This window comes from Xenopus laevis, chromosome 4S (genome assembly GCF_017654675.1).
Source record: "Xenopus laevis strain J_2021 chromosome 4S, Xenopus_laevis_v10.1, whole genome shotgun sequence".
Taxonomy (NCBI): Eukaryota; Metazoa; Chordata; class Amphibia; order Anura; family Pipidae; genus Xenopus; species Xenopus laevis.
In genome coordinates, this window is record NC_054378.1 from 62,129,468 (window position 1) to 62,152,305 (window position 22,838).

The following is a 22,838-nucleotide window of genomic DNA, read 5'->3' on the forward strand; positions in this document are numbered from 1 at the left end:
ATAAGTCAGTCAGTTCATTAGGGAACCCTACATTCCTTCCTGCCTCTGTTCTGCACTGTTATTGCTTGATATGGAAGTTATGCAGGTTTTTGTTGTAGTTTTGTAAATTACATAAGTTTAGGGGCCCAATGTTCTTGCTGTGCATGCCAGTAACTAATCAGTAGTAGTTCATATAAATAGAAGAATGAGGAAGTTATACAAATGGTGTAAGTTTTGGTGTAATTTCATACTTGAAGTATGAAATTGTGATACAGCCGGATCCCTCTATGCTGGATGACAACGGTCACTCCTCACCCCCTGATTTATACATATATAGAAGTGTAAAAATATACTGCAGCACACAATACAGTAGGCCGTTTCAAGGAATTTTCCTTTGTTATCTATGCTTAAGTATATGGATATTTATTACAAATATTTTCCAGGTTAAAGCAATAAGTTCAGTACAAATTGATCTAGATGGCCTGTTATTATACAATCATTCTGATATTCTAATGGTCTCCATTGAGTCCTTCAATTCATGAAATATAAATGATCTAAAAAAAATATTTAAAAAAACATGAATGATCATGTTAACATTTAGATGTGGCACTGTGCAACCTTTTGATAAATGAATCCTAGTATGAGCAAATTTGCAGAGATTATGGGGAAACGTTTGGAATATAGTTGGCAAAAAGAGGTAAGCAGCTGAGAAAATCCTATAGGGTCAAGGCACCAACTACTGCAGAAATGGATGTACAGAAACCCACATGCTAAGCTATGTACTGTAAATATAAAAAAATAACACAGGCTAAAATTAAGCAAGAAATGAGATGACAGGTACAGCTAATCAAATATCAAGTACAGGTAAAGTTCTAGTAAAAGAATGTGCGACAGCCATTGAAACCAATACTGCATTTGGCATGTGTGATAATCAAGATTATGAGGCTGATTTTAATCATCCTGAGGAAAGTACAAATCATTGATGATTGAAAAAGAGTAATTTTGTAATTACAAGGAGTGCAACAATGCTGGAAAATGATGGGGGGTTTGTTAAAGTGAAAACCAAGGACTAATTGCTAATAAATGTAAGACAATCATAACAAGTGCTCGTCTAGGAAGAACAATTAATGTGGATTACAAAAACCCTGACATTTAAAAACTCTAATTTACAGTGTCTTCAAAGCAGAGAACCAACATGAATACTTTAAATGAGTTTAGCACAAATAACAACAAGGTGAAGGGACAGATACAACTAAACAAGATGGATAGCATTTTGAATGGCATGTAATTTATAGGATTGCTAACTGAGATTCTCTAATCCTTAATCAGACTGTAGGTAAAAAAGTAAAGAATAAAGCAATTATGGACTTTTAAGTCTGAGAACAGGAATGCAACATAAACAACCAAAACAATTGAAAGAACCAGCATTTTTAAAACACATGACACTAGGAAGCGCTTGACCATTACTTTTATTGGAAAACCATTGGGTTTGAAAGCCCCCTGCCAAGCTACGGTACCTTCCCATTGATTTGAAGGGGAAATTAAAATGATGGCATAAATGATTGCCCTGGACTTTGTATTTACCATTGCTGTCAACAGCTGTAAGATTTGTTCAGGCTCAAACAATATAGCATGGCTGCTCTTTGCCTTGCTGGTCAGACCATAATCAATAACTTCATGTAAGTCCATATTATCGGGTTGATTTATAAAGTTTGCACAGCACAAATTGAACCACACATTGAACATATTTGCCCTGTACTGACTCTCTATTCTGCAAACACCCATCTCATGTATGAATATTTGTGCGCAATTTACATTTCACTGCGATTCACAAAAAAGGAAAGATAGCCACAGCAGTGTAAAATGTAGGGGTTAGGGTGAAAACATGAGCAAACCAATGATATACAAATAAATATTGGCTCTGGGAACTTTATAAATGACCCATTGGATTTTAATAAACAGGGAACAGTTCCAAGAGCCTAGAGGGGTGAAATTTACAAACAAAACACTGGGGTATTTTAATGGGGTCAGTACGACTGATAACAATAATGCGTTTAACAAAGGAAAATTGAATGTTTCTTGGACCACTTCATTAACTAACTTGATCATGTCTTGGAACAAAAGAAAACAACACATATTAAAAATACATAAACATCAGCTCTGGTTGAACAAGTTACATAACACTAGACATTTCTGAGCTTTGTAAACAAACCATATATTTGGGAACTTACAAGTGGCTGTGACCCTATTTCTATTGCCTGCAGTCTGTCTGTTTTATTTTCATCACTGGAATATATGTCCTTATACTCATAGAAACCTTACCTATGCCACAAGGATTGTGTAAATTGGTAGTAACATTTTGAACATAGCTAGTATGAATAGTTTGAATAGTATGAATAGTGTACACACACACATATACAAATGATGACACATTTATATGTAGATAGAACTCCCCTAGGTTGACAACAGGTGCAGGGTATAATACAGCAACACAAAAAATGTAAAAGGGAGAATATGCTGAGAAAAATGGAGGGTAACTGAATTACAAAAAAATAATTATGCTATAGTAAAAGAAGTTACTTGTTCCTTATAATACAACTGATATTTTTACAATTTAAGGGGGGTTATTTATTAAAATCCAAATATTTCTCATTATTTTATTAAAACCACTTTGACCAAACTCCCATCCACATTTTTAGCTTATTTATCAATAAATTAATTTGAAAGAATCTGGTGCAGGAAAAGACTTGATAAAAACGAGAAAAAAAATCCAAATTGTACTTTTTTTCGGATTTAAGATTGAAAGCTCCGATTCAGATTATCGCCTGAAAACCACAAATTATTCAGATTATCATACAAAATTCAACTCAGATCATGATATCTTCTAATTGCAAAAGGGACGGCTGTCATTGACTTCCACATGACCTCGGCAGATTTGAGATGGAGTACTTTTATTCAGACGTTTAGCAGCCTCTGGGTTTAATAAAACGTGAAAAATTGTGTTTTCCCCTTTAAAACTGCAACCATAAAAAATAGGACTTTACTAAATAACCCCCCAGATTCCACCCTCTCATTATAATACTATTGTTATGCAGCAGACCTTTAGGGGTTTTTTACAAAAATCCTCATTTATCTCATATTTTATTAAAAAAACCACAGCCAAATTTTAACTAAATTTATTGTTTTCACTGTGCTATAAAATCCCACTTGTAAAAATAATAGATAGCAAAATGATCACAATATATATATATATATATATATATATATATATATATATATATATATATATATATATATATATATATATATATATATATATATATATATATATATATATTGTGATCATTTTGCTATTTATTATTTTTACAAGTGGGATTTTATAGCACAGTGAAAACAATAAATTTAGAGGTAGATGATTAATTACCTTTACTCAGTAAATTATGGCATACGGGAGTAGGTGGACGAGTGGGTGAACATATTGTAACATTCAGTATTAATATCAAGGAATCACATCTGTTGGTGACAAATGTATAATCTTGCAGTTGCTTGTGGCTGTTGACTATGTAATAAAAAATAGCTATTTAAATTCAAGTTAACTAATAAGTCTTTAAATTGCTACTTTAAGAAAAAATAATAAAACATTGCATTGTCTTTAGTACTTGCTAGTTCAAAAACATACATGAACAGATGACATAATAATCAACATATAGGGGCAGATGTAAGAAGGGTCGAATATCGAGGGTTAATTAACCCTCGATATTCGACCAGGAACTAAAATCGTTCGACTTCGAATATCGAAGTCGAACGATTTAGCGCAAATCCTGCGATCGAACGATTATTCGTTCGAACGAACGATTAAATCCTTCGAATCGAACGATTCGAAGGATTTTAATACAACGATCGAAGGAATATCCTTCGATCAAAAAATCACAGGCAAGCCTATGGGGACCTTCCCCATAGGCTAACATTGACTTCGGTAGCTTTTAGCTGCCGAAGTAGGGGGTCGAAGTTTTTCTTAAAGAGACAGTACTTCGACTATCGAATGGTCGAATAGTCGAACGATTTTTAGTTCGAATCGTTCGATTCGAATTCGAAGTAGTAGTCGAAGGTCGAAGTAGCCCATTCGATGGTCGAAGTAGCCCAAAAAACACTTTGAAATTCGAAGTTTTTTTAATTCGAATCCTTCACTCGAGCTTAGTAAATCTGCCCCATAATGTATTTTGAGCCGGTTAGTATGCAACAAAGTTGATCTAAAAACTGGTCTGATTGCCATCTTGGAGTCAGGAAGGATTTTCTCCCACTCTAAGGCAAATTGGAGAAGCTTTGGGCAGGGAGGGGGTTGCATTTCTCTATACTATCAGTAAGGCAGGTTTCAACATAAAAGGTTGAACTGGATGAACATGTGTCATGTTTCAAATAACTATGTACTGTATGCTACTGTGTAACATACACTTCCCACTATTCCATCTCTTTTATTCTCCTTCTCCTTCAGCCTGTCAATGGCAAAATGTGCAAAGTATTGTAGGAACTTGGTTGGGGGTTAACTTCTTGGCAATATAGTGTTCCAATAGTTGGAGAAGTTGGGAAAAGGAAAGAAAAAACATTCTTTCAATTTTAATTACATTTACAAATTACTTTAACAGCACTGAAAATAAAGTGCACTGAGAAGTCTTTTTGGACTTCACCTTTAAATGCCCGGTTTACTATAAAGTACCCATCAGATGTATAAACAACAGCTTAGGGTAGTGATAAGGTGAGATATCACAATATACGTTATATGACTGGTACCTATAGTAATGAACTGTTTACTTACGAACAGTAAATACAGTTGCTTGAAGAGTTTGAAAGCTGTAAATACTCTCTGTATTTGCATCTTTTTCTGCAAGGTGACTTTAGCCTGACTTGAAATGGCACTTGTGAATTGAGGAATATGTGTTGTGAACTGTGAGAGAAATTCTCCATACCTAGATTTATCTTGCAAACAAGGTCATGATTTTTTATGAGCACCTGGGATACAATTTATGGCAAACATTAGTTTTAAATGACACCTGCATTAAGCTTGGATAGGGCAGTTTTGTACTTGGTATGGTAATCCAGTTCACAAAAATAGAAAACAATGACCTGCTCAGTTATTCGGTCTTAGAACAAGTCTTTTTATTCATTGCAATAAAATTAGTAACCTGTTGAGGTAACAACTGTTACTTTGTTCATTCAGCTTTGGAAATTGCATTGGCCTCCAGACAGCATGTAATTAAACAACTAGGTTTGCTACTTTATATGTCTTTGATATTATTGGTCTGGGGATTTAAAGTACTGCTATATTTAGTAAAATATATATAGAAACTATAAAATAGTAGTTAGAGGAGAGCACTCATAGAAGCAGATACTGCTAAAATATTTTATTATTGACTACAAATCATTCCTTTCTCAAGTGTAATCCCAGTGTAAAGCGTGAAAACATTTAATAGAAACTAATCAAAGTATTGAATCCCAATGAACTTTTAAATAATATTCATCACTAAGATAAGAGCTTTGCATATGGTTTTGCTTATTATAAGGCTGTATTATCTACCAAAAAGTGCAGGGATGTCATGCATGATTAGAAGCACCATGTATATAATAATGATTTTGTGTTATGTACTATACTGTATGTGATGTAATAGACATTATGGTGGTTATTTACTAAACTCCGAATGCAAAAATCTCGAAAAATGTGTGTTGTTTTTTTTTTTTAAAAGACACAAATTTTTTGGAATTTATTTAACCTCGAGGATGGAAAATCAGGCATCTCAGACCTGTCGAGAAGTCCTAATGATTTTTTGATATGCACTGGGTTTCATGCAATACACCAACGTTTTCGAGCAAAAAGCTTAAGAAATCTGAGTTGTTGGGTGAAAAATCCTAAGAAATCTTGAAAATGTGTATCCTACTGTGTATCTTGTGCATTTTTTATTTTTATTTCATTGCTATTCTGCCCCAGCTCATGGGAATTATATTTATTAAATGTATTCAAATATATTTGTTCACTAAGGTCAACACATGATTTGAAACCTTTAGTAAAGTGTTAGAAGAAATGATCAAAGTTGTAACTTGCAGTCATCACAAACATACCTGTAAAATGCTTATGAGTCTTCATTGTCAGTTTGCGAGCAGTTATGGCCAAGACAGGTAACATTTAGTTTAAGAAATGGAAGTCTGTTTCATCTGAGCTTTTAGGAATCCAGCACAATTAAATTCCCAGTACCCATATTTATACAGCTGCACTAATAAAAAATGGCAGCTGCGTCAAGGCATTATTAAAGGGATCCTGTCATCGGAAAACATGTTTTTTTTTTTTTTAAATGGATCAGTTAATAGTGCTACTCCAGCAGAATTCTGCACTGAAATCCATTTCTCAAAAGAGCAAACAGATTTTTTTATATTCAATTTTGAACTGAATATGAATATAAAATTGCTTAGGGAAAAAGATAGCACTCAGTCACTGACAGTTATCAATTGTAACAAAATGATGTTGCAATTGTCTCTTTGGATATTATTGGTCATGATCCAAGTTTGGATTTCTGACTCCGGTTAGAACTGTATAAAACCCAAATATATAACCATTGTTATCTTTCAGTATGGAGTATGGAATAATGTACCTTGCTGTATTGTATTGTAAAATATAGAGATAATTGAAGAAGCATGTAGATTGATGACCGTATAAACGCAGGAGGTCTAAGGCTGGTTTATTTTACACAGGTTAATGGTGAACTAAAGCTTAACAAAAGAAATAGGCCAGAAATTTTGAACATTATTGTTTTGGGCTCCAAAGATGCCCCAGTAGCTCCCCATCTGACTGATTCAAAATATACAGTACACATAGAATATAAATGTCACAACATAAGGCTGATTAGTAATTAATACAGATAATTAATATATGGCAGCACAGAAACCAGTGCAACTAGCAGGATAATTTAATAATCAGCCCTGTAGCATCAGCTTATATTACAGGCCAACCTAATGTTCTGCTTGATAATTTGCAATGACCACTAAGCTTAGCTTCACAACAGCTGATCTTGCAGACACTTTCCAAGATGGTGACTCCCTGTGACAAGTTTGACATTCTGGATCATTACTGCTATTGAGAAGCTGAAACGTTAGGCTGTAGCAATAAGTTCAGTATATAAAATATGGCATTTTTAGTCATATTCATTGCTAGGATTTAGTTCTCCTTTAAGGCCTTTTTTTATATCTTTACATTTTTAAGGAGGAGGCATATTACTTTTCTTAATACAAAAGTTTCAGTGGTCATAACCAAGCACAATTTAGAACGAACAACAAGAACCATTATGATTTATTTTGCAGGACATGTGTATTATAAGTGAATCGTTTTTATAAAGTGATAATTATTACAATGAAAGTAAAAGAAGCTGATTTACAAACATAGGTGCAGTTGCCACCAGCAATTGATCAGCAACCAAAGCAGTCTGCTATAAATGAACAAATAAAATGACTGGATTGGTTGCTACTGGCAACAGAGTTTGTGCAATTTAACACATTTTTTAAATAAGACCTAAAGATTACATTTGTAAAAAAAAAGGTCTCTGGACAGAAGAATTTCAGAAATTCATATCCATAATGTTGTACTTAATATAGGTATAGGATCCATTATCTGAAAACCATTCTCCAGAGAGCTCCAAATTACAGAAAGGCCAACTCCCATAGAGCACATTTTATGCAAATAATTAAAACTTTAAAAAAAATATTTCCTTATGCTCTGCAATAAGAATACAATACCTTATACTTAGAGATTTTTATTGATTATAACAAGTTATTCCAATAGACATTATGTTATTAACTGTCTCACATTTGAACAGTGACAAAATCGTCTGAATACCTTATACTTTATCCATACTAAGATATAATTAATCCTTATTGGAGGCAAACAGTCCTCTTTTTTTCCTTCCCTTATCTGACACACACCCCAGGTCCAGAGCATTCTGGATAAAAGGTCCCATACCTGTAGCTAAAACTGCTGGATTACAGGTATACAGGTAGGCACACAGTTTGAAAACACCTAGGGGCCGATTCACTAACTTCGAGTGAAGGATTCAAAGTAAAAAAACTTCGAATTTTTGTGCTCCTCGACTATCGAATTGGCGTAAATTCACCTGAGTAGAATGATTCGAATAGATCGAGCGCAAAAACGCTGCGACTATTCGCCATTCGATAGTCGAAGTACTGGATCGAGCACAAAAATGCTGCGACTATTCGCCCATTCGATAGTCAAAGTACTGTCTCTTTTAAAAATACTTCGACTGCCTACTTCGCCACCTAAAACCTACCGAATTGCTTTAAAAGCCTATGGGAAAGTCCCATAAGCTTGTTTTCCAAGTTTTTGATCAAATAAAAAGGCATTAGATCGAATGAAAATCCTTCGAGCGAATATTCGATCGAGCGCCTATTCGCCTGGCGAATATTCGCCAATTCGACTATTCGCCAGCGCGTAAATTCGCCCGAATTGCCTATTCGATTCTATTCGATTCTATTCCCCAGTCGAATTTCGAGGGATTTAACCCCTCGAAATTCGACCCTTGATGAATTTGCCCCTCAGTCATTTGTGAACTCTGCATAAACTATTTTGACAAACAGGTGCAAGAAATATTCTGCTGAAAGGACTTACATTTCCCAGAATAAAAAACTGGGTGAGCGAAAGTTTGCTTTTCTATCTCCATTATCTTCGGAAGTGGGCATGTGGGGGGAAGGGGGATTATTGACAAAACTGCAGCAATTTAATGAAAAAAGCATAAAGAAGCATTATCAGACAGAAATCCAAACATAGCCTTCCTATAACCCCGTGACTCTGGAGGGGATCTCAGGTGTGCATTGATTTGCCTTTTAACATCCATATCATTTGTGCCAATGATGCTCCATCTGTCAGTTACTATCTTCAAAGCTGCTGCTCCGGCAGCAGGAATGGAAGCGCATTGTACTCATGGGATCGGACACGTATCCTGTAAAAAAGAGAAAATAAATTCAGCAACCTCTGCTACAACAATAAGCATGTAAACAAGTTTCAAATATTTCTTTAGCATGAACAGGATAAGAAATATTTGCTTCTGAAACACTTACATAAATCTTTAAGGCTTTGATCAAGCTCTGTATTTTACTGGTGACGTAAGCCATTTCATTAACTGTAGGGATTCTACCAACATAAATACTTTATTATTCAGTTAATAATGTAAGCCACTTGGCTACAGATCAACTGCATTTTTTTTTTATTTAAGTCACTTTTAGGCATTTAATTTCCCTCTTTATTATATTTGCTTACTGTGAAATGTCAACCCCACAAAAGCTCATTTACTTACATAAGTGTTACATTTCACCAATATAGTAAGGCATAGCAACCATTTCTGTATTTGCTTTCGTTATCTAACTAGAACGAATTAGGCTGATCCAAATTAATTATTGATGGGTTGCAATTTAGCACCTATATTAATAAATGAGCACTCTATATTGTAAGTAGGGAGTTTAAAATGCAAACATTTCCCCAATTTTCATGGCTCTGCTGATTCAATATAATTAGTGTAGATTAACACATATATATATATATATATATATACTTCCATTTTTGAATTTTTATACCATTATACATATTCGGCATTGGGTTGACCCTCAGTTCCCATACTGTTCTGTGGAACCCACTTCATAAAACAAAGAGCCATTATAGTCGTAAAGGATTTCATTTCCTCAAATACTGAAACTACAATACCCTAAATGTCTCTGTTGTGCAGTTACCAAACTGTTGCTAATTTGAATAATTAGTTACTAAAACCAGATAAATCAAATATTTCAGAGTACCTTAAACTGGAATATTTCCCTAGTGGTACTAACATGCACACATCACATCCCAAATAGATATCATGGCCACATCTGGATGATAGGTCAGGCCCACTAACAGGCATATGTTTTAGCAGCATATACTGTTGGCTTTACATTAGCAAACAAACTGAATTATATAGCAACTGTATGATATTCCCTAATGGCTTAGGAAACCCCAGCAGCTGTAACCCTTGCATCTGGGATAACAGTCGTCCAACTTGCCCAGGGGTATTATGGCCTGTCCCGGTCTATAGTTAATATAGAGGGAGGAAGCACACGGTGCTTTCTCTTTGGGCTCTACCTAATTATTAGGGTATATGCTGCTAGAGAGCCTGAATGCATCACAATAAACTGTGCCTTATGAGAAATTAAGTGGATGAAGTTTAAAATAGTGACAGAAAGTTTTTGTCACAGTACACTAACAGTTGTAAGATGGTTACAAACCACTGACATCATTTTTGGTGTAGTCCAACACTATCATCCCTTCCTCCACAAGTCAATGTGAGGGCCTATTCCAAGTGTAATGGTGCTCTGCTAAGGATTAGCCAGACAACATTGCTTTGGGCCAATAAAAGTTTACAGTAGAGCAGGGACTGGGAGTGGGTTGGGGGCAAAACAAAAGGTTATTGCTAATTTACTGGCACATACATTGCCCATAAATTTGTAAAACTGGCCTTGGTTGATCTTTTTTTTTACTGGCCAGGTGGCAACCCTATTTCTGGTTACAGGTTTTTGGATAATGTATTACATATATACACCTATACAATATAGGGGCTTGAGCAGTCACAGGCATTGTGCCACATGGAGGCCTATTTATTAAAGGTTCGATTCTAGTGGTTTTAGAGTTTTGAAACTACAATTAAACTCTATTCCTCTCAAAATACAAATACCAAGGAATTTATTAAAATATCCTAACATAAAAAGTATGATCGGAAAACAATGCGGAACAATGCACTAAAAAATATGAAACCTCTAAAGAAAGTTTTTCGGATGATTACTAACGGAAAAAAAATCAAAAACCTCCAAAAAGTCCAAACTAATTAAAAATGGATAGTCCAATAGGACTTCTACGAGACCACCACAGCCTCTACTTGGCACAGTTTTGTACTAGAGTACACTTAATATATTTCAAAAGTTTGAGTTTTAAAGAAATATAGATTTGTAGGAAAAAAAGAAATTTGAATGTTAGTAAATAAGCCCCTAAATGTTACACTATAATGAGCAGGTGAAAAGAATAGAAGTTTTCCTTATGGTCCATGCCTTCCCCTTTCTCCCTTTCTTGCCTAATTCACAATATCATGCCTAGTTCACTAAAATGTTTCATATATAGAAATATATATATATATATAGATATATATATATATATATATATATATATATCTCTATATATAGATATATATATATATAGATATATATATATATATATATAGATAGATATATATATATATCTATATATATATCTATATATATCTATATATATATATATATATATATATATATATATATATAGATTGGTGCTAAGGAGGGTTCTTTTTACTTTAACACTATTAGTAATTATGAGAAAGAGAGTAAAAAGCCTGATGCAAAAACAGCAAAACGTTTTTTTAAGGACTGATTTATTTATTTTCAGCATTATTTTTTGCAAATCAGGGCAAAAATTATATTTTTTAATCAATCATGCTTTTTAAATAGAGTAAACATAGAACAATTCCAAATTAGGCAAACTTTATATCATATTAAAATCCCTTTTAGGACCGTGCCCAAAATGTTGTTGCCCTCTCACTACTGCTCCACGAGGTAGGGGATATGATTGTGTGTGTACCTCAATAGAAACAGAACATTTGGACAATTTTATCATCACCTGTACTCACCATTTTTGTCTATTGGTGGGTACTGGAAACTTTTTTTCATTTCTTCAAAGGACAAGCCACGTGCTGAATCAGAGCTGGGAAGAGTCATTGGAGAGGCAGAGTAAGCATTACATCTATCTACACGATTATTTAAAAGAACTAGAAAAAAAAACAGCCTAATATATTTTAAATGTTTTAAATACAGACTGACACACATGCAAATGCAGCACTACTATATTTTTCAATATTTTTGTACAAATGGCAAAACTAAGCCTTCCAAACAAATAGCACTAAGGGGGCAGAGCTGAAACATTATGATTATGGCATCACAGCGCTAAGTCACTTCATACCGCCATAAATGTTCTCTTCAGCCAGGGATAAAAGAGGTAAATACGTAGAGCTGAGCTTTCTCATACTGTGACAACCAATTTAGTGGGCCAAAAAAAGAAAAAGCCCTGCTCAGATATGGAAACATTTGCAGCTGAATACACTTTATTTATTTAACTAAATCTGTAGCAAATGAATTGCTTTTATTTATTTTTCAAATGTCTGGAAATGCTGTTTAAAAATGTAAGAGCGGATCTATTCTCCTATCCATTGTCCTTTGCATATGAATATTTTATTACAATGTGCCCTATCATGTTCCCAAAACCTGGCTCATAGCTCTTTCTCTGCCTCATTAGGCTCAACAGCAGTATTCAAGTAAGGACACCCCAAAACTTAATTCTGAAAGGTGATCTCTGGTAACAAATGATATTCTATGTATTTTGTAGAAGACTGTATCATTTCCTAGCATGTAACCTCTACAAAGCAGTATGGAAATCAGGTGGTGTTGGGGACAAATTCCTTTAAACATACACTGCCAGATGAAAAAAGACACTAATTTGCATGGGGTGCAGATACAGCGCACATGGCAAGTAAGAAAAGGTTGTGTTTTGGAAATCAGTAGTGATGGACGAATTAATTCACCAGGAGCGAATTCGCTGCCGGCAAATAAAAAATAAAAGTCCCTGCGAATTGTCACTGCTGGCAAAATTCCCGTTTCGCAAATTTCACTGGAAATTTTCAAATTTCGTTCCGAAACAGGACAAATTCGCCCATCACTAGAAATTAGGCTTGTGTTGCTCTCTTGTTAGGTTTAGCATAATCTTGGGAATCATGATATCTCTAATCTCAAAATCTTACGGTTTTAATTCATTAAATTAGGAATAAACAGTATACTGTAACTAACAACTCCTTTACATGCTGACTTATTTTTATTTCTTTATTTCTGCATATTTTTAGGCAATTCTGTACAAAGCATTCGTATAATATACAGGTATGGACAGGGTCGGACTGGGGGGCCCGGGGCCCACCGGGGCTGCTGTCCAGGGCCCCCTCTGCACCCACCCTCCTGCTGCGCAGTCGCCACTCGTTACTGCCGCGATGCAAGCATGTGCACTATGTTTTGCCGTGGCTGCTAGCAAAAGGGAAGTCGCAGGAGGACGAGTCCTGCAAATCTGGGTGCAGATCTAGGCCTGCGGGGCCCACAAGAGCAGGGGGCCCACTGGGTTTTTTCCTGGTGTCCCGCCAACCCAGTCCGACCCTGGGTATGTTCTCCAGACAAAGAGTCTTTCTGTAATTTGGAACACCAGACATTAAGGGGCACATTTACTTAGGGTCAAGTATCGAGGTTTAAGTAACCCTCGATATTCGACCGTCAAAGTAAAATCCTTCGACTAAGAATATCAAAGTCGAAGGATTTAGCAATATTCGTTCGATCGAACGATCGAAGGAATAATCTTCGATCGAACGATTAAATCCTTTGAATCGAACGATTCGAAGGATTTTAATCCATTGGTCGAACGATTTTCCTTCAATCACAAATTGGCTAGAAAGCCTATGGGCACCTTCCCCATAGGCTAACATTGATGCTCGGAAGGTTTTAGGTGGCGAAGTAGGTGGTCGAAGTTTTTTTTAAAGAGACAGTACTTTGACAATCGAATGGTCAAATAGTCGAACGATTGTTCGATTCGAAGACCTGGTCGAAGGTCGAAGTAGCCAATTCTATTCCTTCACTCGAGCTAAGTAAATGTGCCCCTAAATGTATGCTAATCATGTTTACATTAAATAAACCAAATAGGAGTGTTTTGCCTACAATAAGGATTAATTACATTGTTGGGATCAAGTATAAGGTACGTTTTATTTTTCACAGAGAAAAAAAGGATATCGTTTACAAATGTGGAGTATTTGACTAAAATGGCGTTCCTGTATTTCATTTTTCTGGATATGGGTTTCCGGATGGGTCCCATCCCTATATAAGTTATTTTAACATTCTAACAAATTATTTTCATTCTCTGGCATAACTGTGCCAGTCACTCCCCCTCCCCCACATTACTATTCTTTAAATTACACTACATGATAAATAAAAAATACAAACTGCTTGATATGATCTTCTATAAAACTAGTAACCCGTTGCAAATGATCAGACTTGTGCTTTCCTTTCATTACATTGGAAGTCACCTCTAATGTATAAAAAGGCTTTAAAACACCACACAACTGTACGTCATACGAATAAAGCTATACATTATTAGCTTGGAAAAAGCCATGTTAAAACTGCTGCAGTTTGGGGAGGCGCATGCGCGGCGATCCAAGATGGCCGCTGTTTGATCGAGCTCCGGTGCCTCGTCCTTAGTGCAGCCGTTTATTAGCTAACAGACGAGCGACCGGGAACCCTAAGTGAGCGGGATAGGAGTCGGACACTGCGACCATGGGTAAAAAGAAGCCGAAGGACGCAAATACCCTATCTCCTTTTCTGAACCGCAGACCACCACGCGGACCGAAGGGGCAGGCCCAAGATGGCGCCGAGCATTCAAGTAGTGCTTCAGCGTCTCCTACGCATTCCGCTGTCATGGACTCGCAGAGTACTGTTGCTTCTGTGTCCCCCCAGTCAGCGACCCATGCGACTTCCAGCGCAGTGTTGCCAGAGGTGAGCAGACATGGTCGGGTGGAATATGAAGGGGATGTGGTGACGTCCGCAGATCTTTCTGTGCAGCTGGAGGGGCTGTATGATAGGCTCACCAAAACGATTACCGACAGCTTCAAGTCTACTGTTACTGATTTACAGAAGGATATCAGGGACCTGGGGGAACGTACGGATCAGGTGGAGAGAGCCTCTGATGCGCTCTTGCAGCGCCAAACTCTCCTTGAGGAGGAAAATGCTGAGCTCCGGGAGGAGGTTCATAAATTGCAAAACATGCATGAGGATTTGGAAAATAGGGAACGGAGGCAAAATCTACGCATAAGAGGCATCCCAAATAATGTCTTTGCAGCAGATTTAAGAACGTATCTAAGATCCCTCTTCTCTACAATTAATCCTGATCTACCTCCTGAGGCTTGGCGCATGGACAGAGCACACAGGGCCCTAGGCCCAGCTACGCCGATTAACAACACATCCAAGGATGTCGTCTGTAGACTCCACTACTACGAAAGTAAGGAATCGATTATTATCAATCTGCGTAATCAACCCTCATATACGTTCCAGGGACATAAGTTGCAAGTTTTCAATGATCTGTCTCCAATGACGCTGGCTAAGAGACGAGCTATGCGTCCGATTACCCAAAAGCTACGAGAGGCGCAGATCCCTTATAGATGGGGTTACCCCTTCAGGTTGATTGTGATCCGGAATGGGCAGCAATTTATTCTCAGGGACTCGGCCCTCGGGCTTCAATTTCTTGCCCAGTTGGGTGTTCCATCACGGCCGGCTGAAGCCTCCCTGCCGCAGCCTACATCTCCGAGACGACCGGATCAGACGCCCCTCTGGACAGAGGTTCCATCCAAAGAGAGGAGTTTGCCCAGCACACCTACCAGGCAGTCTACCTCTCCACAGGGAAGCCCACGTCCGTCCCTGACTAATTGAGCGCCATGGGACTGCGATCTTCTTTTTGTGCTAGGACTGAGGTCTCGGACTTTAGTCTGCGTATCGTAGATGGATTCTACGGTCCAAGAACGACCCGCGGCTCTTCCCTCAAAGTTTTTGAGTAATATCTGGACTTTAGAGGCACCACTCTCGACTTGGCGAGGTCCTTAGTCGTCCCATGCTCTCTCTAGTGAGGGGATTGACCCCTCCATTGGACTTCTCCAGGTTTGGGTGGGAAGCCGTAAGTTGTTTGTTTTTTATATTAATGCACCTCCATGTTGGAGTATATGGTTTATTACTTATGCTAAGTTGTTTCATGTTACCTACTATGCATGACCGGTCTTTCGAAATTCTAGGCTGCTGCCCCCAATGTAATCTGGAGCCATACCCCACAAGTTCTTGTTCCAGTACTGGAGTTCCTGACGGCACATTTAGCAAACTACTGGTATTGGGAGGCAGCACTGGCATTGGGATGGGTTATTTTGGATCTTGGGGTGATATCATTGCTTTGCTTATTTGTTCCTCATAATGGTTAAAATTATTTCTATGAATGTAAATGGGTTGAACTCTCCTCTTAAGAGGCAACTTGTAACGAAAGAAATTCATGCCCTCAAATTGGAGATTGTGCTCTTACAAGAAACGCACCATAAGAGAGGGGATCCTTGGCGTTTATACCATAAATCTTTTCCTTCCCATATTTTTGCTTCTGGTCCCACCAGGAAGGCCGGGGTGGCGATACTGTTCCGCAGGGATTCTGGATTTCAATGTGAGAACGTAATACGTGATCCGAATGGTCATTATTTGATTGTCCGGGGACAGATAGATGAGATTCCTCTTCTGATAGCTAATATTTATGTACCGAACAAGCGTTCCATAGCATTTCTCACAAAATGTTTTCGTAGAATTGAATCTCTCCATTGTTCCAATGTAATTATTGGGGGGGATTTTAATATGGTGTTATCCCAACTTAAAGATAGGGCTCAGCTAGAATGTAGCAGGATAATCCCAAGTAGTGAACAAATGTCTATTAAGTTCAGGGACCTGTTGAAAGCCCATGCATTTATAGATGTCTGGAGGGTTGGTCATGCTAATGACCGGGAATTCACTCATTATTCCCATGTTCATAAGGTTCACACCAGAATTGATTACTTTCTGATGTCCTCACAACTATGTATTATGCGGCATTCCTCCAAAATTCATTCTATCACTTGGTCGGATCACGCCCCTATAGAGTTGACCATAGAGCTACTGAAAACCCAAAGGGATAGAAATGCTTGGCGTTTGAATGAATCATTACTGAAAATTCCAACTATGCGGGAAAAAATTGGGGAGGCCCTCGTGGATTATTTTGCGCTTAATGACGGGTCAGTCACTTCTCAGGGGATGTTATGGGAGGCCCATAAACCAGTTATACGGGGTCATTGCATTTCGTTGGGCGCAGCCCTTAGAAAATCTACCCATTTGGCTATCCTATCAACTGAGACCTTATTGAAGGAAACCGAGGAAATACAGGCTAAGTTTCCTAGTAGAACTAGACTGGCACAAATATTGCAACTACGGAACCAAATTAAAGATCTAAAAATTCACCAGGCGGAGAGAAGTTTGACTTCTTTGAAGCAATTGTATTATGAGAGGGCTAATACCTCCCATACATTATTGGCCCGTAAGCTGCGCCAGCGAAAGGCAATGACTACTCCACAAGTGATTCACACTCCCGCAGGCCCTACTTCTGACCCCAATAGAATTATGGAGGAGTTCAGTACCTATTACCATAAATTGTATAATCTGGATTGGACAGGAACTCAGGAAGCCCCACATATTAATGGGATTCGATCCTATTTAGAGGACTTGAACTTACCAACTCTGACAGCCGAGGAGTTAGCTACCCTTAATGTGGATATTGGCGAGGATGAATTGTGGGAAGCGTTAAAAACAATGCCCTCCTCTAAAACCCCGGGACCTGATGGCCTTCCCTATAGCTATTATAAGACTTACAAACAGATCCTGACCCCGCATATGTTATGTATGTTTAACGGTTTTCTGAGAGGTGAGAGGGTCCCCCCTACCTTTAAAGAATCATTTATCACACTTATTCCAAAAGAGGGCAAGGATTTGACTAGATGTAGCAACTATCGCCCTATTTCCCTACTTAATTCCGACTATAAAATTTTAACTAAGATTCTTTCATTGCGGTTGAATCGCCTGCTTCCTAAACTAATCCATATGGATCAAGTGGGTTTTATTATGGGCAGGTAGGCTGGGGATAATACCCGGAGGATCATAGATCTGGTTGATATAGCTAACAAAAGACGGGATTCCATGTTACTCCTGAGCCTAGACGCAGAGAAGGCGTTTGATCGCCTGGACTGGGATTTTATGTTTCTCACTTTACAGCATATGGGTTTCTCGGGTGAATTTCTGGCAATTTTACACTCCCTCTATAAAGATTTAGGAACAAGACTTAAAATATTGGAGAGGGTATCCCCGCCTATACCCATCACTAATGGTACGAGACAGGGCTGCCCTCTCTCCCCATTATTATTTGCGATTAGTATTGAACCGCTAGCTCAAAAGATTAGGGACAACCCTGACATACACGGCCTAATGGTGAGGGGGACGCAGTACAAAATTGCAATGTATGCCGATGACGTTATTCTCTCGATCACTCGTCCCCAGACGTCCCTTCCCAATCTACATGTCACACTAGATGGGTATGGGAGGTTCTCTGGGTATAAAACCAACGAGTCAAAGTCCGAGGCCCTACCTATTAATATTTCGGATCGTCAGCTTAAACTTTTGAAATTGAACTTTCCGTATAATTGGCAACTTACGTCCATTACATATTTGGGAGTTAAACTGACCCCTACTCATGGTTCACTATTTGCGGCCAATTATCCTAGGTTAATGGAGGTACTGAAAAAAGACCTGCTTGAATGGAATCGGTACAATTTATCATGGTTTGGGCGTATTGCGTCTGTTAAAATGAATTTGCTTCCCCGTTTATTGTACCTTTATGACACCTTACCTGTAGCGGTTCCTAGGCGGGCCATGGAAGATCTTCAGCGAGCAATAGCAAAATTTTTATGGAATCATAAAAGGCATCGTGTGGGACAAAAAGTTTTGATGGCTCCTAAAACTTTGGGGGGTTTATCATTGCCCAATCTGTATGGCTACTATTTAGCGGCTCAGGTCAAACAGGTAGCGGGGTGGTTCTCTGAGTTTCCTTTGACTACATGGGCGGAAATTGAGAGGAATTATATGCTAAAGGGGTCCCCTGCATGCACACTTTGGACGAGATGTAAGCAGGCTGCTCATATTCTCCCTTTAGAATCTATGAAACAGAGGGCCACCTGTTGGGGTAAGGTGACTTCCCACTTAGGATTCCAACCTCACTTATCTCCATTAATCCCGCTACTCGATAACCAAGACTTTTTGCCGGGGATGGCGCCTTCTACTAGGGGACAACTAATTTTGGCCAAGATTACCCATCTTTCTTCTCTATTTAACAAAACAGACGGTACCCTTTACACCTATAGAGATATAATTGGGAGAGACGGTGGAGGCCTCATTTCTCCTTTCCTATATATACAGTTGAGGCACTATGCATTAACCATATTTCCAGCAGCACGACTTCCGCGGAATCACCCTGCTCTAGCACTATGCAAACTTTTTCCTACACAAAAGGGTCTGATTACGAGGTGGTATCTGGCTCTTAGTGCACCTGATGTCGTGAGGCATCCTCATAAGTATATGGCGCGGTGGGAGCATATGCTGGGAACTGAGATCCCCATCTCAACATGGGATAATATTTGGGAAAATGCTAGGGCAACCTCGGTTTGTGCTACCATTAAAGAAAACATATATAAAATTATATTGGGTTGGTATCATACCCCGCAACTATTACACAAACTGTTCCCTGATTCCGCTGATTCTTGCAGCTGGAGGTGTGGGGATGTCGGAGGTTCGCTTCTCCATATGTTTTGGACCTGTCATAAGTTGAAACGGTTTTGGGATATGGTCAGGGGTTGGGTCGAGAAGGTAACTATGATAGTAGTGCCTCTGGATCCCTTGGTGTATGTGCTGGGTAATAAAATCCCCGCAATGCGGCGTCCCACACAAAAATTGGTTAATTGCATTCTCACAGCGGCTAGGGGGTTAATAGCAAAACATTGGAAGGCCTTGGCTCCCCCATCAGAGAAGGAATTCCTGGATAGGATCCGATATGTTCGGAGGATGGATTATCTGACGGCACTCAAACATGATACGGTAGATCAGTTTAACAAGATCTGGGGTAGTTGGGATGCTATTGAGGCCCTGTCACACTTTTGAGCTACTGTTGGGAAATGATGTTAACCGGGTTGAGGGGATGTCAACTGTGGTCAATTTGTATCAATAAAGATGTCTTGGTAGGACGGTTGGGGGTTTAATATGTTGATATGTCTATATGCTGGGGAAGGGCCGGATAGTGACTTGCCGGTATCTTTGGGGACAACTGTTTTACTGTCATGCATAGGTAACGTTTTGTTCTGTTTACTATGGGCTTGTATTATTGGAATTCATTTCAAGCTGTTTATTTTGTAATGAGAGAAAATGTCATGGCCCACTGAGGGCAAACTGTTTGCTGTTTATGTGAAATTTGACAAAATAATAAAAATTTTCTTTCGAAAAAAAAAAAACTGCTGCAGTTTTTGCACTTTTCAACTGAAATATCATATAGAATTCTATTATTTAATAGAAGCCAACTGACAGTAACAGAGGTTACAATGTAGGGTTTAAGCGATTTTCAGAAAATTTTTATTGGCTGTTCTTTATAAAGTGTATAAAATAAAGCTTTGTTAAGGGAAATAAAATGTAGCGTAGAAAAAAAAAATCAAGCTTTAAAGTCATTGCCCTTGTCCCTGCCTCAGTGTTTTGCAATGTCATAAGAAAGAAGAACTCTACAATACATATGAAGTTGATTTTATAAAACAACATTATCGGTGGTAAAAGAAATATATTCTTAGGACACATTCATCAGACCATTTATAATGGTTTTTTTGTTGGGATAGATACCAAGGGCTATTGACTTTAAATGCTCCATAAACCTGATGTGACTATTGTGCTTGTGAAGCTCCTTTTCATGTTTGCCTTTCCCAATAATGCTTGCATTAACCTTGTGGTGCTTTTGAATAAAATATCATTAGTCATGGGCTTACTGCCCTAATATTCATTTCTAATTTGAATAAAAAGCTTATTTAAGAAACATAACTTTTTCAAACCTTAGCAGCCCCAGAAAGTGTTATTTCATAGCCACAATACTTATCACATGGCAGCTTGCAGAGCTACAAACACCACAATAAAGAGTTTTACACACCTTCACACGCTGCTCTGGAATTATCACACAGTAGAGCATTCCACTGTAATGTGCTTATAAGAAGTTCTGCAGCACAAAACATAATGCAGGATGGCACTTAGCACATAATGGACTAGATTCAATTCAAGTTATTTCATGGTTTACTTTATCACGTGAAAACACATGGATGAGATTCAATTTTAGGAGAAAATCTTTTTTTTTTTTTCAGTTCCAGTTTTCTGAATTGAGTTGCAAATTAAATTGAATCTTGTCCATGCATTTTCACCTTATGAACCTTTTTTTCTCACTGATTTGAATCTAGTCCAATATCTGCACTGCAGCATATCAGACAAGCCAAGTGCTTCTATTCATTTGAATTCTTCTGGAATATTCAGACTCTTGACCAATTCTTTCATTTTACTAAATAACAAATCCAACAATGAGATACAGAATTAAAGTGTAAGTATTAAATATTTAGTTTAGCCATGTTATTTAGTCATGTCTGCAGCATTATCCTAGGTTTGCACAGTTACAGTATATGCACCTTTTAGTTCTTGAGCCAATCCAGTTTAACTTTGGGTTTTTGTTTGAGGTCATTCTCATGCAGGCGGTGCCAAAATCGTATTCACCCCACCCCGCATTTGGTGAAAATTGCACTAGCGCAGGTACTACTGTAGGAGCACCAAGTTGCTATCTTCTTCCTGTTCCTGCAGTGTTGGACACCAGGGGCCCACCAAAAAACCTTAGATCAGGGGCCCACCCTCTGTACTATTTTCTTCCTCTCCTCACTCAACCTCTATTCTCCTAGTCTCTTTTCTTTACATACTATAATCCATTATTCCACCTATTTAGCCTCTTTGTTCTCATAGAAATAGGGAATGACCATGAAATAGGCCAAAAGTTTAGCAGCCTGAGGGCCCACTGACACCTGGGCCCACCAGGACTTTTCCTGGTATCCCTTTGGGCCAGTCCGAAACTGTGTTCCTGGATCTTCCTTCATTGCCCCAGACCACGTGCGCATGTCACCCTGTTGTGTATACAATCCCAGACTAGAAAAGTTCCAAGAACTGGAAGAAAATGTTTTTGTGGCACACCTGTAGTACTACCTAGCCTGGTGCAGTTTTCTGCAAACAGCACCCAACCTGGGGTCTCAGGTAAGCCATTATTATAATGAGGGATGCCTAATATTTTGGATGCATAAATAACACTGAAAAAGGGGAATTCATGTAATTGATTTTACCTTAAATCTGCTCAATCTCGGCTATACATCTTTTTGGATCATTCTTCAATTTAATTATTCAAGTAGCTCTCCACATAGATAGGGAAGTGATAATAAGGTTAACATATATATGTGTTTCCAGGAACTTGCATTTCTTATACAGCTTAGTTTGTTGGTTTGTATAGCTTCTGTTGTAATTTCTATAGATATTATCAAACTACACTGCTCATTTTTATGGCTTTTGATATTGTACTTTTACCATTATGAATTAGTCCATATAATAGGAGTTCATTGTTTGAGGAACACATTTTCTTAGCTTTGAATCATTAGTTTATGATATGAAACTAAATTCCCATCTTGTAGCTCTTTGTGTGGAAACTGGGGATCAAACTATATGATGCCAAATAGGCAGAGCAGAGCACTCAAGCTCTGAGGAAGAAGTACTGTGTAGTGCCAAAACTTTAGAACTAATTATTTTGAGAGTAAAACTTATGAGTGCCCTGGATTCATATGATATATGGGAAGGTGGCTACTTCTGTTCAGTGAGGTTTCACGTTTCTTGTATATTTGATGCTGTGCGCAGGGATTTCATGAGAAATTACTATTTACTAGTCACCTATCTGAATGCAAACATTTGGTTGTGATGGGTTACAAGACCTGGTATGAACCTGTTAATAATAAGGGATGGTTGCCATGAAA

At 38.0% G+C, this 22,838-nt stretch overlaps 1 protein-coding gene across 1 annotated transcript in view; it reads right to left on the reverse strand.

Moving 5' to 3' along the window:
* Positions 1–8,475: 8,475 nt before the first annotated feature.
* tnni3k.S (TNNI3 interacting kinase S homeolog) overlaps positions 8,476–22,838 on the reverse strand; it is a 117,780-nt gene continuing 103,417 nt past the window's right edge. The window contains exons 24-25 of the mRNA XM_041561330.1: positions 11,712–11,785; positions 8,476–8,972 (exon numbers count right to left, since the gene is read on the reverse strand). Coding sequence (XP_041417264.1) covers positions 8,896–8,972; positions 11,712–11,785 — 151 coding nt within the window. The 3' untranslated portion in view covers positions 8,476–8,895. The remainder of the gene's footprint in view (positions 8,973–11,711; positions 11,786–22,838) is intronic.